Raw genomic sequence first — 15,736 nt, 5'->3', positions numbered from 1 at the left:
TATTGCTTAACCTCTCTGAACTTAGTTTTCTTGTGGCAAATGGGAATAACAAAACTAGAATTGGAGAAGAAATGACATGTGATCAAGCAGTAGGCCATGCCTGGCACAGTCTGGGCTCAATAAACATTAGATTGCCCACCCTCTGGGGACCAGTTTAGTAGGTAATGCCTCTTCCTTCATCTCCAGACTCAATCCTCTCCAGGGCTTCAGCCTTTTGACCTAAGCCGTCACCATAGCCCAGGTGTCACCAAAGTTAGAGGAAGGAAATGAGTTTGTTGGTGTCTCTTCTTTCTTACACTTGACCTTGTTTTCCAGGGCTACTTTAGGTCTTAATTGCAGTGCTAGGAAATCCAGTTCCTTGGTTCTGCTTTGTCAGGGCGTTGGGTGGCACGAGGGAGTTGCTACAAAAATCACACTCACTGTGTTTGGTAGTTTTGTCGCTCAATCGTGTCCGACTCTCTGCAACCCCACGGACTTGGGCCCGCCGGGCTCCCCTGTCCAGGGGATTCTCCAGGCAAGAATACTGGAGTGGGTTGCCATTCCCAACCCAGGGATCAAACCCAGGTCTTCTGCATTGCAGGCAGATTCATTAACTATCTGAACCAGTAGAGAAAAGTTTAGGGGACAAAGATTTCACCTTTCATAGAAGTACCAGTTGTCTCCCTGGCACTTGAACCTCACATGAGCTGCCTGGAGAACGTGAATGTCTGGATCTTGACCTCTGACCTCTGCACGCTTGTGCGGGTGTGATCTCACGACCACTCCCTGCGTGTGGGTGGAGGGGCCTGCCAGGCTCTCCCTCGGGATGCTCGGTGTGGGGCTCACGCTCCCGAGACCCTGAGTCCTGGCATCCGACCACGTGGGGCTGTCACCTCACCAAGTCCTGCCTCGGAACAGATTCTACCCCCCTTAGAAACGGCGGTGCTTGAGGGGCCAGGCTGAGATGGCTTGGCCTGGCTGGTTCCCTGTCTTGAGGAATCTCACACAGGCTGAGGATCGAGTCCAGGTTGAAAGTCAGACTTGCTGGTAGCAGCTGGGTGGTTTCCCTTTATACCATTTAGGAGTTGAAGGGAAGGAATAAGCAGCAGCAAGACAAGGGGCTGCGTTCTCTGTGACGGAGCCCAGAGCCGCCTCTCGTCGCTGGCAGAGGGGAGTGCTGTCCCCTGATGTGGCTTGCAGAGGAGAGCCGGATGGAACTTCAGCCCGTGTGCGAGAAGGAGACCGAGAGCGCAGAAAGCGGGGTTCCGCCCTGACTTACCCCCAGTGTCTGCCTCCCGACAGATCCTGCGGGACACAGGCATGTTTGAGCACACCTGGCCGGAGCTGCAGCTGTGGCTGGAGCACTTGGATGACGCAGCGGCGGAGAACAAGGAGGCTGTGATTCAGTTTTTGGAACGAGTGAGTACCTATTTCCCACGTAGAGGAGCACGTTCAGGACGATGTACTCAGTGATCCTTAGTGTATTTAAGGCATTTCTTAGGCAATTAAGAGGCCCATCTTCCTGGTTCACTTCCTTATTATTTCTGAGACATCAGAAACTGCTTAATTTTAGCATCTGTAAAATGGGAATATATTATTGAGTGCTATTTAACTTCCCTTGGGGCATTCGTTTTCATAGGAGGGATTAGTGTGGTATACTAAAGTGAAAGTGAAGTTGCTCAGTCGTGTCTGACTCTTTGCAACCCCATGAACCGTAGTCTGCCAGGTCCTCTATCCATGGGATTTTCCAAGTAGGTATACTGGAGTGGGTTTCCATTTCCTTCTCCAGGGGATCTTCCTGACCCAGGGATTGAACCCGGGTCTCCCGCACTGCAGGCAGACTCTTTACCATCTGAGCCACCAGGGAAGCCCACAGTGGTATACTAAAATCAGTATTAAAAGCAATAGTCTAGTGTGAAAAGGAGACATTTTTTTAAAGTTCTACAACAGAAAGTGGTTTTCAAAAAACTCGGCAGCAAGTGTTGCTCTTACAAAGGCCTGTTAAGATTCTCACTCTTCCCTTTATTTCACCTGTGACTTTTAGGGGCACTTTTCCTCCCACGTGTGACTGTCTAAATACTTTCCACTTGACTCTTTCATGCTCAGGTCCTCCTGACATTGGTGGCGAATCCGTATTCGTACACAGACAAGGCGTCTGACTTTGTCCAGGAAGCCAGCGCCCTGCAGGCCGCTGGGACGCGGCAGGATGCCGATGACATCAGCATTCCCATCTCCCACATCGATGGTAGGTGTCATTCCCCAACACTCCTTGGGCTTCTGAAGAGCCAGCCCTGGTGGCGTGTTAGAGACAGAAAGCAGCATGGCTCTGAAGCCTCGTGCAGAGGGCAGGTGTCCCCTTTCTTTGCGTCAGAGATCAGCCCCCTCTGGAATTGGAAATCCCCTTGTTTGTTTCTGTAACAGGAAATATGTCCAGGGCTTATTCACTGTGTTATTTTCATTTGCGCGGTGTTTACATTGTGCCAGGTGCTGCTCTAAGCTCTTTACAGATGCTAACTCATAAACAACTCCAAAGTAAGTGGGTTATCCTCATTTTATGTATGGACAAGGCAGTTCAGGCACAGAGAGGTTAAGCAGTCTGCTCAACCTCACACAGTGAGTACGTAGCAAAGTCAGGATTTGACCCCAGACCCTCTGGCCCTAGTCTGTGCGTTAACCTTTTTACCCTCTTGTCACTTCTCAGATTTTGGCTTGTTTCCATGACTATCCAGGTTAAAGTTTCTGGGCTTTTCTCAGTGTCACCTGAGGAGACTTCAACCCATTATCACCTGAGCGGATAATCCTGCATTTTGTCTAGCAGAGATAGACAATACCCTCATCGGTTTAGAATCAAACATTGCATTAAGCATTTTCCCCCCAAGAGAAGTTTAGCTTTTCTTTGTTCCCCTTTGTGTAAGTCTTCTCTTTCGTGCCCTCCCCGGGGGCTTCTTGCAGTAGGAACCTTCAGTGCCTCTGTACCTGGGCCTGATTCCCCCCGTTTCCGTCTCCAGATGTTCTCGACATGGTGGATGTGCTGGTGGAGGGCAGCGAAGGCTTGGATGAGGAGATTGGCTTCGTACTGAATGAAGACATGATCCTTCTCACATTCCCGTTCAGTGCCGTGGTCCCCGCCGCCCTGGAGGCCAGGAATAAGTTGCTCCTTGGAACAGAAAGTGAAGCAGGTACCTATGCATGGTCAGGGTGTTCTGGGTGCATCAGGCCAGCTGGGTCTCTGGAGGGTAGGAGGTGGGCTTCCAGGGGCTCTGAAAATAATTGTTGCAAACCCAAGGCACCAAGGGTTCAGGCCCACCAAAGTGACAGCTGCACAGCTGGTAGAGCTCAGTGTGCAGGAAGCGGGGTCTGGAGGCTGACTCGGCTGTCAGGGAAATGGGTCATCTGACAGATGAGCCTGAAGTTATGTGTTTGCGTGGCTACACACACCTGCTGTCACACCAGCGTTTTCTCTTCGGTATTTTTTCATGGTATCTTGATGCTGAGCACTTCCCTGGTGCCCCAGATGGTAAAGAACCCGCCTGCCAGTGCAGGAGACCCGGGTTTGATCCCTGGGTTGGGAAACTCCCCTGGAGGATGGTATGGAAACCCACTCCAGTATTCTTGCCTGGAGAATCCCATGGACAGAGGATCCTGGAGGGCTACAGTCCATAGGGTCACAAAGAGTCAGACACGACTAATCAGCTAATACACATCTTGATGCTAAAGGACAAGTCCTTCATCTTTCCTGGGTATCCAGGAAACACAGACCAAAGGAAGCACTCACTGATCACAGTGGTGTCATTTAGTCAGGATCGTTCGGGATTTGCTGCAGTAACAGATGCGTCCCAATGCATCAGTGGTTTAAGGACTCAGGGTCTCTTGCTTGACTTTGTCCAGAACAGATCAAGTGCTCTCCTGGGTGGCTGTCGTCCAGGAGATCACGGCTGCTCCCATCTTATTATCTGTGCCGTCTCAACATGTGATGCCCAGAGTGACTGTGGAAGGGGAAGAGAGAGTGGAAAGTCTAGCAGGGTGCTCTGGCCAGGTCTGGAAGTGGCTAAGCCGATTGTGGGGTCTCTGCCTGACTGCAGGGATGCTGTGTGCCGAGGAAGAGAGGAAGCGGCTTGGTTTGCATCAAGCAGATCCTGGAGGCCTTGGCCTCACCTCTTCCAGGCCTGGGTCTCCCACTTCTGGGCCTCCACACCTGCAGTCTGACTGTGTGCTGTATGTTTAAGTAAAAGTCTGGTGTGGTCTGCAGTGGTAGCATCTGCCTTCCAGTGTGGTCGTGTGATCCCTTAGAACTGTGATGGATCTTTCCGGGTCTCGAATTCGTGCGGGAGTTGGTGTAACCGATGGTCCCAGCAAGCTCCTCCCTCCCACGCAGGAGAGAGTGTCGTGGTGTATCTGACCGGGGTTCTCACGGACCTGCTCCACACCCAGAGAGACCCGCTGGCCCTGTGTCTTCTGCTTCAGTCTTACGACCAGTTGGAGCCTCCGAGCCTGCCTTGCCGCCGCCAGCTGTCCCGGTTCAACAGATACTACAGCCTTTGGATCCCGGAGCCAGCCCGCAAAGCCCTGGTGAGCCGCGGCGACCCTGCGGAAACCAGGCCTTCCTTTCCCTGGGAAACCCCGGAGGCCCCTGCCCGTGGGCTGCGGCAGCCTCTACCCCAGCTGTGTAGCTTTTCTCAGCTCACGGGGTGAACTTTCTTCACCTTCTCGTTTTCTTTGGTTAGAAGAGGAAGCGCAGTGGTGGGCAGCTGACGTGTCGCGATTCAGAGGGGCTCAGTGATGCGGCAGAATTGAAATCCCCGCTGGCTGCGTGACTGGGGGCGGGGGGTCCCTTCTTCTCCCTTTCTGCACGGTCTGTACACACTAGCCTGGTGGCCCTCGTCCAGGCACCCCAGCACCCCCTAGACCAGCTGTGTCCAGCAATCAGACCTGGCCCCTGAAGGCCGCCAGCTGGCTACGTTCTGCTAAAACTGGGAAAGCACAAAAGGAAGGAAAAGAAACCCATTTTCTCTTGGTGAGGACTGCATCATTAGCACCGTATTGACCAGGAGCTTTTTGCAGAAATTAGCAGGTGTGGCTGGCTGTTTGTTATGTAAGTGAATATTGAAATACTCCACTAAATAACGTTCAGGCAATGAAAGAAGTATTAACACGTCAGTGGTCAATAAGTTGTTAAAAGGGGTGCTGCAGGTCTGGCTCTAATGCAGAGTACTTAGGGTTGCTGAGTGGGGCAAGAAGGTCACTTGGCATGTGCGTTTTTGTGTTTTCATTCAATTGTGGCTGCGCTTAAAAAAGCAGGCAGCTCAGGACTCCCTGCCTCCTGGACTTGGTAGCAGTAGCTCAGGTTGACTGCGTGTTCACTGTTTATCAGGGCCTCCCCCTAAGGGCACTTTGTGTCTTTTCTGCCACTTAATCCTCACAACTCAGAGAAGGTCAAGACTTACTATCCTCGTCGTACACATTTGGAAACCGAGGTGCAGAGTGAACCCACCACCAGTCAGTGGAGGACTCAGGGTTTTGCCAGGCAGCCAGGCTCCGGAGCCCAGGCCCATCACAGCCGTCACCGTCACCCTGCCTGCCAGGCCGTGGTCAGAGCCACACAGTGGCTTCCGTGGGTCAGCAGTTGGGCTGTGCCACACGGTGCTCCCAGGGTCGGCGTCCACGCTGTGGAGCTGGGCACAGGCGGTTCCCACCCACAGGGGCGTGTTGGGATCCCCAGATGCTCAGTCACTGGGCAAGTCTGTTCAGCAGGTCTGGGCGGGCCCGGGAGTCTGCATCTCTAGCAAGTTCCTGGTCAATGTTGCTGCTGGCCCAGGGACCCCCACCTCCAGCCCCTCTGAGTTTCAGGGCTCACATAGCCTAGTTGTGTTGGCCTTAGTGGAGTGTTTGGAGGTATAACAATACAGGCCACTTGGGGTGAATAAAGATGGCAGTTGGAGAATGAAGTTAGAAGAAATGAACCCCTTTGAGACAGGCTGTTTTGCAGGAATCCGTCTTCCACGCAGCCCCTATCGTCCCATCCTTCCAGAGGAGACCTTCGAAAGGTCCGCAGCTCACTGAGCTGGCACCTTCCCGGGGCAGGATTTCCCAGTCTGCAGGGATAGATCACAGTGACTCCCATTTGAGTGAAGTTCTGTCTTTGTCCCGGGCGGCTCTGTTTCTCCAGGGCGTGTAAATAACCTCCCTGACCCAGAGCCCTCACGTGAACACACGCTAGGGGAAAAAAACATATGACCGAGCATGTTGGACTTAACGGTATCACGTGGTTTTCAGCATCAGTAGGTGACTTTCTGTGAAGCGTCCCACTATCATGTGTGTCACCTGTCCCTGTTGCCACACACCGTGCCCTTGGCACCCCCCCATGCTGATCTGTCTCCCCCTTCTTGCCTCTGCTGCCCCCTAGCTGCTGCAGACTTCGGGCAGCCCTGCCCCGCCAGCCCCCACGGCCCCCTCCTTCTCCTCCCTGCTGCAGACAGCGTATGCCGGTCAGGACCAAGGCCAGGGCCCAGGCGGGCTCCCGCTCCTGGACGAGGGGGTTCAGGCGCAGCTGCGGGCCGCCCTCCTGCGCCTCCCGATGCACCAGGCCCTGCGTGCTGCCAAACACCTGCTGCTATACATCAGGAGCGCCGTAGAGAACTTTGCCCAGGTCAGCGCTACCCCTGGTCCCCTGCATCGCCACCCACAGCGAGTGTGGCTTCTGCTGATCGGGTCCAAACTGAGTGGTAGTGTGGATATTGGAGCATCCTGGGGACCTGCTGTCGCCCTGCTTGTTCTGCACATGGGGAGGGTGGTGGCCAGTGCGCAGGGCCCTGGGCAGGCCTGTAGTTCGGGCACCCGGGTGGCTGGTCTGGCTCCCTTCTCCCTGGAGCAGAGGTCTAGATCTCAAGACGGGGAGCCCAGTGCAGCTGAACTTGGTCACCTGGGCAGCGATGGGTCAGGACAGGGCCCTTCCCACAGCTGACCAGGTCGGCATCATGGCCAGGCCTCCCATCTTCCTTCATGAGTTTAAATTTGGTGGCTCATTGTTAAGCGTGCTGTCCCTGAGGTGGTTTACCAGAGTTTTAGCTTAGGTTTTTGGGTGGGCCTTTCCCCTTCATCTTGGTCAAAACAAACCTAAGTGTTTCATCAAGATTTAGGAGAACATGTCTTAATTAAGACGGCTTCCCAGGTGGCACTAGTGGTCAAGAACCGCCTGCCAATGCAGGAGATGCGGATTCGATCCCTGGGTCGGGGAGATCCCCTGGAGGAGGGCATGGCAACCCACTCCAGTATTCTTGCCTGGAGAATCCCATGGACAGAGGAGCCTAGCAGGCCACAGTCGAGAGAGTCGCAAAAAGTCAGGCACAACTGAAGCGACTTGGCACACACGTCTTATTAAGACGTGACTTCAGTGTTGTTGGTGTTGCCATTTGAGCCCCGTCTCCCTCTTTGATTCTGGTTTCTGACAACATCGCCTGCTCTGGCCCCAGGGGGACCTGGCAGTGACTGTCGGCCCTTCCAGGCCTGAGAGTCGTGTGTCTCGTCCTCACAGCTGGGCCGGAGTGCAGGGCCTCCCCTGCTGCAGCTCCTCCTGGATCTCCTGCGGCGCCTAGTCATCCACTGCCAGCAGCTGGATGCCCAGAACCAGCAGAAGTGCCAGGCCGCCCAGGCTGAGTCCGACCTCTTTGTGGACATGGAGTCCGTGGCCTCGCTGGAGCTGGCCAACGACAAGGTATGGCCACCCTTCTTCCCCCTTCCTGTTGGCCTTCTCCTGGGAGGTTATAGACACTGGTTTTCCCTCCATTCTGGTTGAAAACCAGTACCTGTTCACTACAGGGAAGGAGGTAAAAGCAGAGGCCACTGGAGGAGATACTAAACACCACCCCCACCCCCATCCCGAGAGAAGCACATTCACTTTGGGTGCTCACACTGCCCTTCTGTGAACACTTTTCCCTCCCACTGTGTGCCCCGAGCATCCTGAGAACTCAGCCTGCATCTTTTCCTTGTAAAGGGTTGCAGCCTGTATTGAGTAAAGGCTGGGCAGGGGTGCAGCCCTTCATGAACACTTCCAGCGACCACTCTGCCCGAGAAGAGTGAGCCTCCTTCTCTCATTGGTGGCTCAGCAATCAGCTGCTTACCTAAGGCCAGGCCAAGTCTTTCTCACCCTTTGCCATTTGACATGTTATATGGGGTTCAGGAAGCAGGCATGTTCCTCATATAATCAAATGCCAGGCTCCCTTGCTTTGGTCTCCAAGGGGGCTTTTGGGGCAGGAGGGGGAGGGCGGTGTTGGGGCAGGACCACCTGTTAGCCAGTCGTCAGGCACAGCACTCCTAATCTGTGCTTTTCTGTTCTTACTTGGGAAAGCTCAGTTGGCAAATTCATAGGCTCCTCTTCCCTTCCCTGAAGAGTAAATAAGGAGAAAAATAGATTTCTATCCCCAGGGACTGGGTGGCCTCCTTGGCTAGGAACCGTGTTCAGCAAGGCTGAATCAGATCCCTCTCTGATCCAGCAAAGCATGCTCGGCTGCTCTCTGCTTGGTGGTTTGAACTAGTCTTGAGGTCAGAGTTCGTTCCCTGAGGGCCTAGTCTCCTTCTGGGAGTGGACGCAGGCTCACCTTCAGTTCTGGCTCATTTAAGCCCTGCCTACCTTCCTCAGCCACAGAATCTTTTTCTGAGCAGAGGCCACCCTGCCCCAGTGGTCGGGTGGTACCCACGTCCCTCACCCAGATATATTTAGGAGGGCGGGGCTGCTGGGAGAAACCAGGAGACAATGGATCGTCATCGTATTTTGGCATTTCTGCGTGGCCCCGGCCTGCCTGAGTGACCGTGGAGAGCAGTTTCTCTGCACAGTTAGTTCATTCAGCCTCCATTCATCAGATTCCTACTGGTGTCAGGCAGAGGGGCGCCAACTAAGTTACAATCCAGGCCCATTGGTCTCATCGGGGAGGAGGTGCATTTCAGTGGGGTCACAGCTCTGAGTGGCTATGGGTTGGGGTGCTGTGGGCCCCCTCCTCAAGAAGGGCAGGGGAGCTCGAGCTTGAGGCCGGGGGGTGGCTGAGGAAAGCTTCCCTCCGCTGTCGGTCCTGCTCGGGGGCAGCTGCCGGCAGGGCGGCAGCTGAGGCCTCTGTCCTGTGGCTGTGTTCCAGACGCTGGAGGAGGTGCTGGTGGCCGTCCTCAGGCACCCTACACTGGAGGGCTGGTTCCTGGCCCTGGAGCGGCAGGCTCTCCCACCGCACACCCTCAGCCCTGTCCTCGTGAAGCTCCTGGCGGCCAGCCTCAGCTCGGGAATCCTTCCGCTGCTGGTGGCCAGTGCCCCGGCCCTCCAGAGCCTCGGTCAGCTGGGCCTCCTGGCCAGGTACTCGGAGGCCGTCACCCAGAGTGTCCTCCGCGAGCTGCGCAGCCCGAGAGCCAGCTCAGCCACACCGACCCCGAAGACTCTCCTTCCTCAGCTCGAGGCCCTGCGGGGGCTGCACCCCTACATGGAGGACGCCCTGCTCCGGGAGGTCATCCTGGCCCTGCTGAGCCTGCCCGAGGCCCGCCTCGTGGCCCAGCGACCCACCAAGCACCCCCAGAAGGAGAGACCCCTGACCGCCCTCGGGAGGACCCTGGTCCAGCTGCTGAGCGGCCGCCCCCAGGAGCAGCCGCGGAGCGGGGAGCTCCTCTGGGCCTCTGAGTATGCGCGGGGCCTGGCGGCTCTGCTGCCCGTGCTGGCCGTGGCCGAGCTGGACGCCGTGCTCCTCGGGGCTCTGCAGAGGGAGCCGGCGCTGGTCCCTGCAGTCGGGGTGGCCCTGCTCGACGACTGCCTGGCGCGGCAGACGCCGGCGGCCCTGGCCACGGCGGCCCTTCTCCTGCAGCACAGCTGGCCCCACCGGCTGCGCTTCGAGCGCTGGTGCAGGCGGGCTGGCTCTGGACTCTGCCTGCGGGAGGCCCCGGACAACTTCCTCCCCATCATTCACGTGTACCTGCAGGGCAGGACACAGGGATGCTTCACACGCCCCGCAGAAGGTATGGGAAGGGGCAGCCGGGTGGGCCCTGTCCCTTCCTCCTCGTGTGTCCATCCTTAAGCCCTGGAGCATCACATTCCAGGGTTCAGTTTAGCTCTGTTTCCCCGCTGGTGTCTGCCCCAGCTCCCGCGTCAACTCTGAGTTACCCAGAGGAAGCTGGGGCAGTAGCTGTGGCCACTGAGGGCCAAGGAAGGAGCAGCTTCATCCGGGTCTCACCAGGGGAAGAGGGAATCGCTCGGGTGACGGTCCTTTGCCCCAACCCCCTTTCTCCACCGTCCAGCACATTGGTGAGCTTGCTGAGTGGAGCCATTCAACGGAGCCCAGTTCGCCCTCTTCCCCCATCGGGTCTCTGATTCAAGGCACTTTCTGATTGCCCCAGTTTCATTCCTTTTTATCAGTATGTATGAATGGCGTTTCGCTCACTGCTCTGCCTCTGTGCTGCACGGCTTGATATCAATGGCAAAAAAGTGTTCTTACAAAGTAAGAGGCCCTCCACTCGTATGGCCCGTGGTTCTCCCTGCCCCTCCCCTGTTCCCGAGTGAGTTCAGGACTTGGTTGCTCACCATCTCGTCATGACCTTCGAGCTGGTGCACACAGGGCTGAACAGTCCCTGAGAGGGTTGAGTAATGAGAGGTGGCTGGTGGCGTGCTGCTGAATGTTTTAACATCCAGCTCTCAGGGGAGACTGATGTGTAGCATTTGTCAATTTCCATGGCATCAGAACTCGCTGGGGTCCCATCTCGAGCCACCAGTGTGACCTCACCCAGGTCACAAGGTTGCTAAAGCACCGAGCTGGCTGTGGTGCTCCATGGCGTCCAACCCCCTTCTCCCGTTCGTCTCCGCCCCAGCTTCCTCTGCTGTCATTCCTGTCTTGAGGAAGGCCCTGTGGATGCCCCTGCAGACCAGGCTTCTCAACGCCGACGGGCCCCCAGAGTCCGGGCTGCCTCAGCAGATCCTGGCCCAGCTGGTCCCGTTTGCCAGAGCCAAGGACCTGCGTGCCCTCATGGACCGCTTGCCCAGCTTGCTGCAGACTCCAGCCAGTCACACAAGGTATGAAAGCCCAGACCTGTCTGATGGCCGTTCCCATCCCAGCTTCCCTTCCCCTGTAGTGCTTATGAAACCGTGAAAATTGCTGTCCTGCGGTTGTGTCAGCCAGTGAGGAGGCAGTTCCTCTGAGAACCTGTCTTAACAGCATTCTGGCTGGAGTGAGTCCATGTCCATAAGTGGATGGTTCTGAGTCCCTTAGAGCCATGGTCCTCAATCAAGTGTGATTTTGCCCACTCCAGGGGACAGTTGGCAATGTCTGACATTTTTTTATTGTCATGATATGGGACTGGGGAGTCTAGCTTCTGGCTTCCAGAGGATAGAGGCCAAGGGTACAGCTAAATAGCCTGTAATGCATAGGACAGGCCCTTCCCCTCAAAGAGGGAAAGAATTATCTGGCCCCAAATGTCAATAGTGCTGAAGTTGAGACAGCTTGATTAGACAGAGTCTGGACAGTATATCCTTCTTCTGGTGTGCTAATGGTGTTTCTCCTTGTCATAAAGTTCTGGTACATCTTTGAAGTTTGAGTAAGGAGTGGGTGAAGCCTCTGATTTCTGAGCTTGGGGGAGTTAGTTGTAGGGACCAGAACTCAGGGTCTTTGTCTTCTGTGGCCCGTTGTGATGTTGGATTATACCGAAAGCCTCGAACCCTGGACTTTTGTCTCCTGCTGCAGCTGGGTCGTGGCTGACGCCGTCTCAGCCGTCCTGGAAGGGTCGGCAGAAGAGCTGCAAGCCTGGAAGAAGACTCTACTGAAGGCCTGTGTGCAGTGGCTGATTGCATCCTTCAGTGGCGGCCAGCAGGAGGATGGTACCCAGGATCAGGAGAAGCAAATGCTGTTGAGGTTTAACGAACTGTTGGTAGGTGTCTCTTATTAGAGACCCTGGTTAGATTCATAAGGGAAGGAGGGAGATAGACAAACCCGGGTTTACAGATACATTTAAGCTAGGGGCATGAGTTCGGCCCAGCAGGGAATAAGAGGGGCCATGTCTCAGAGGCAAAAGGCAGGTGGAGGGCAGACTCTGAAATGATGAGCCATCTTTTGTCGGAAATGGATGTAGACATTTGTCAAAATGCTTTTTTGTTGCACCTCCCGAGATGGTTATCTGGTTTTGTGTTAGACTGTTAATAAGATGAATTGTATTAATTGATTTTTGAACATTAAACCAACCTTGCATTCCTAGGTTAAACCTACTCCGTCATGATATATTACCATTTTTGTGTACTCTTGGATTTGATTTGCTGGTATTTTATTAAGAATTTTTGTATATCTGTCCACGAAGGGTATAAGCTTAAAATTTTATTTTCTTGTAACATTCTTGTCTGGCTTTCAGATGAGGTAATAGCGGCCTGCAATGCGGGAGACCTGGGTTCAATCCCTGGGTTGGGAAGAGCCCCCGGAGGAGGGCATGGCATCCCACTCCAGTATTCTTGCCTGGAAAATCCCCATGGACAGAGGAGCCTGGCAGGCTACAGTCCATGGGGTCACAAAGAGTCAGACATAACTGAGCGACCCAGCACAACAGTGGCCTCAGAATGAGTTAGGAAGAGTTTCCCTGGGTACAAGGTTCCAGGTTAACAGTTTTTAGTTTCCTTTAGGCATTTTAAAGGCATTGCTTTACTGTCTTCTGGTGTGCATTATTTCTGACAAGAAGCCTCTCATTTAAAAAAGTTAACTATTTATTGCCTGCACAGGTTTTTTTCTGTAGTGGCAGTGAGTGGGGGCTGCTCTCTAGTTGGGGAGTACAAGCTTCTCGCTGCAGTGGCTTCTCGTATTGCAGAGTGTGGGCTTGCGGGCACGAGGGCTCAGAAGTCTCAACTTGCAGGCTCAGTCGCTGCGGTGCACAGGCCTTGCAGCAGGTGTATCTCCCCAGACCAGGGATCGAACCTGTGATCCCTGCAGTGGCAGGCGGATTCTTAAGCACTGGACCATCAGGGAAGTCCAGAGATCTCTCCTTCTTACCTGTGTTTCTCTGTACGTGACAACTTTGCCCCCCAGGTTCTTCAAGGATTTTTTTTTCCCTTACATGGTTTAAACAATTTGATGACAATATGCCTTAGTGTCATTTTCTTCAGATTTTCAGTGTTTTGGGTTCAGTGAGCTTCCTGGCTTTGTGAGTTTAGAGTTTTCATAAAATTTGCAACTATTTAGCTGTTTCAGGCCTTCACTTTCTGTCATTTTTAGTGTTACATTTTTGCACAGAAATAATTAACATCCCAAAGGCTAGTGTGTGAGTTTTTCCTCAATGCATGGTGTAAACAAAGGTCCGTCTAGTCAAAGCTATGGTTTTTCCAGTAGTCATGAATGGATGTGAGAGCTGGACTATAAAGAAAGCTGAGCACCGAAGAATTGATGCTTTTAAACTGTGGTGTTGGAGAAGACTCTTGAGAGTCCCTTGGACTGCAAGGAGATCCAACCAGTCAATCCTAAGGGAAATCAGTCCTGAATATTCATTGGAAGGACTGATGCTGAAGCAAAACTCCAATACTTTGGCCACCTGATGTGAAGAACTGAGTCACTGGAAAAGACCCCAATACTGGGAAAGATTGACGGTGGGAGGAGAAGGGGATGACAGAGGATGAGCTGGTTGGATGGCATCACCGACGCAACGGACGTGAGTTTGAGCAAGTTCCGGGAGTTGGTGATGGACAGGGAAGCCTGCAAAGAGTCGGAGACAACTGAGCGACTGAACTGAATGGTGTAAAGTTGTGCTAAAAGTTTAGAGCCTTTGACTGGTGTGTCACCGCTGAACCCAAGACTTAAAAAGGAATCCTCAGGAGAAGAGCCCCAGGTGGAAGGTTTTAAGTGTGATAAATATGTTCATAGGTTGTGGATCAAGCTGCAGTGCCTGAGCAGTTCTACTAAAGGACTTTATAACCTGCATTTCAGACTTACTGCATTGTGTTACAGGACCGTGAACTTACGGCACGTAGGAACCCAACACGGCAGAACTAGGGGCGAGGAGGAGCACCCCCAAGACCTGGAAGGAGCCAAGCTGGGGAGGCGGGGGTGCGGGGCTGTGCTGTTGTAGAGATTTGTGTTCTCGGGGCACGCCTCCCTCCCTCTCCCACTCTGCTGTTCCCCGCCCCCCATCTCCCTTTTAACAGACTAAAATTTTTTAGAGCAGATTTAGGTTCACAGCACCACTGAGCAGGAAGTACAGAGTTCCTGGGTGCTCACACGTGCACAGCCACCCCACTATCAGTAGCATCCCCAGTAGACCTTTACTTGTAATCAAAGTGTGACTTTCATCTTGTGCAATATAAGATCGTAAGTGTGTGGTTTACCGTTGGCCAGTACACACCCCCATTCCCCAGAGTCCTACCCGGGTTTTCATCATTCCAGAAAGCTCTCTCGTGCTTTTTCCTGGTCTGTCCCCTTCCCCCCAGAGCAGCCACTCTTCCGATGTAGCATAACAGAGTGTGTTTGGAGACTGTCTCCACGGCAGAGACTGTGGACCTCTGACCGGCCTGTTAGGGCGCAGTGGTCTTGCCCTGGGTGAATGTTCACTCTTGTGTTTTAGCAGTCACACGTGGCTACACCCGTGTGTGTATTGCGAATCAGTCAGTGCTGTTTGGAATGGTGGACAAAGGGGAAGTTACAGCACTGTTTGGGAATTTCCTTTCGGTCATTGGTGACCATAGGTATCTAATAAAATGACAGAACTACTAGTGGACATAACAATTTAAAAAAATCAAAGGAAGAAAAGACTGCTTGCTTTTATGAATTGCTTCGGTAACTATATTTTCTATATTTACTGAAGGGCTGCAGTTTAAATCCCATGTCCTCTATTTTAAGTTAATTCAGATATTCTACACATCATTTCTCACTTACTTTATTCCTAGAATTCACTTAATGAAGTTGACCCTGGTGATTGGCAGAAATTTGTGAAGACTGGACTCAAGTAAGTCGAATTTGTTTTCTTGGGCGGCTCAGTAAGGCAGTGAGTATCTTTGCTGGGGGTGGGGTCGGAGCTGTAATTGCAGGAAGGAGGTGGTGGAACTGGTGCTGCTTTCGTTTGGGGCGGATGAGACAGTGCTGGGGAGGGAAGTGACCTGCCCCTTGTTATGCATGTGCTTCTAACAAAGATGAAAGAAGCAGCCTTTAAACAGTGAAGCATTTTTTTAAAAGCCAGAGGTGTGCGGAGAGTAGTATAGTAGCACCCAGATCTAATACAGACCGACAGTTTTCTCTCTCTGTCCTAATGGACTCTCTTCCCTCCTTCGTCCAAGTGTCCTTCTTCTGAGGTTGAGCTTTGTCGTGGCCCTGTGTGAGTTTAACGCTTTGGTTGCATGTCAGTATATCTCTAGACGATAAACCACAGTGGTGTTTGTGTTTGACATTGTATACGGATCAATTTACCGTCCCTTTTGTGCACTCAGAAGTTTTCGAGTGACCCTTGTTGAGACCCTCGTTGATAGGTGGAGATGATCCAGGTCATTCCTTCCCACTGCCCTGGGGCATTCTGTCTTCTGACTGTGCCCCATTCATTTAGCTGGCCCCCTGCTGATGGACAGAGCCTCCCCTCTCTCCTTCCCTCCTCCCTCCCATCCTGACAGTGAGATGTCTCATGTCTCTTTGTGCCCAGGTGCCAGATTTTTCTGGGCGAGGGGGCACTCACTGGCTGTTAGTGTGGGCACAGCTTCAGTTTTGCGAGATTTTTCCGTGTGGTCCCCAAGGTTTTCTTGCTATCGTAATACAGTGTGGAAGTTCATTTTGTCCTCATATCCTCA

General features: G+C 53.4%; 1 protein-coding gene across 1 annotated transcript in view; it reads left to right on the top strand.

The window, feature by feature from the left end:
- URB1 (URB1 ribosome biogenesis factor) overlaps positions 1 to 15,736 on the top strand; it is a 72,571-nt gene that overhangs the window by 31,542 nt on the left and 25,293 nt on the right. Inside the window, exons 16-25 of the mRNA XM_081558344.1 lie at positions 1,282 to 1,398; positions 2,086 to 2,224; positions 2,988 to 3,158; positions 4,355 to 4,548; positions 6,383 to 6,625; positions 7,511 to 7,690; positions 9,105 to 9,963; positions 10,810 to 11,011; positions 11,679 to 11,862; positions 14,849 to 14,907. Coding sequence (XP_081414470.1) covers positions 1,282 to 1,398; positions 2,086 to 2,224; positions 2,988 to 3,158; positions 4,355 to 4,548; positions 6,383 to 6,625; positions 7,511 to 7,690; positions 9,105 to 9,963; positions 10,810 to 11,011; positions 11,679 to 11,862; positions 14,849 to 14,907 — 2,348 coding nt within the window. The remainder of the gene's footprint in view (positions 1 to 1,281; positions 1,399 to 2,085; positions 2,225 to 2,987; positions 3,159 to 4,354; positions 4,549 to 6,382; positions 6,626 to 7,510; positions 7,691 to 9,104; positions 9,964 to 10,809; positions 11,012 to 11,678; positions 11,863 to 14,848; positions 14,908 to 15,736) is intronic.

Source organism: Giraffa tippelskirchi, chromosome 2, assembly GCF_054371585.1.
Source record: "Giraffa tippelskirchi isolate mGirTip1 chromosome 2, T2T-mGirTip1v1.2.pri, whole genome shotgun sequence".
Lineage (NCBI taxonomy): Eukaryota > Metazoa > Chordata > Mammalia > Artiodactyla > Giraffidae > Giraffa > Giraffa tippelskirchi.
Note: the sequence above shows the minus strand (reverse complement) of the source record. Positions and strands in the feature narration are given on the sequence as shown.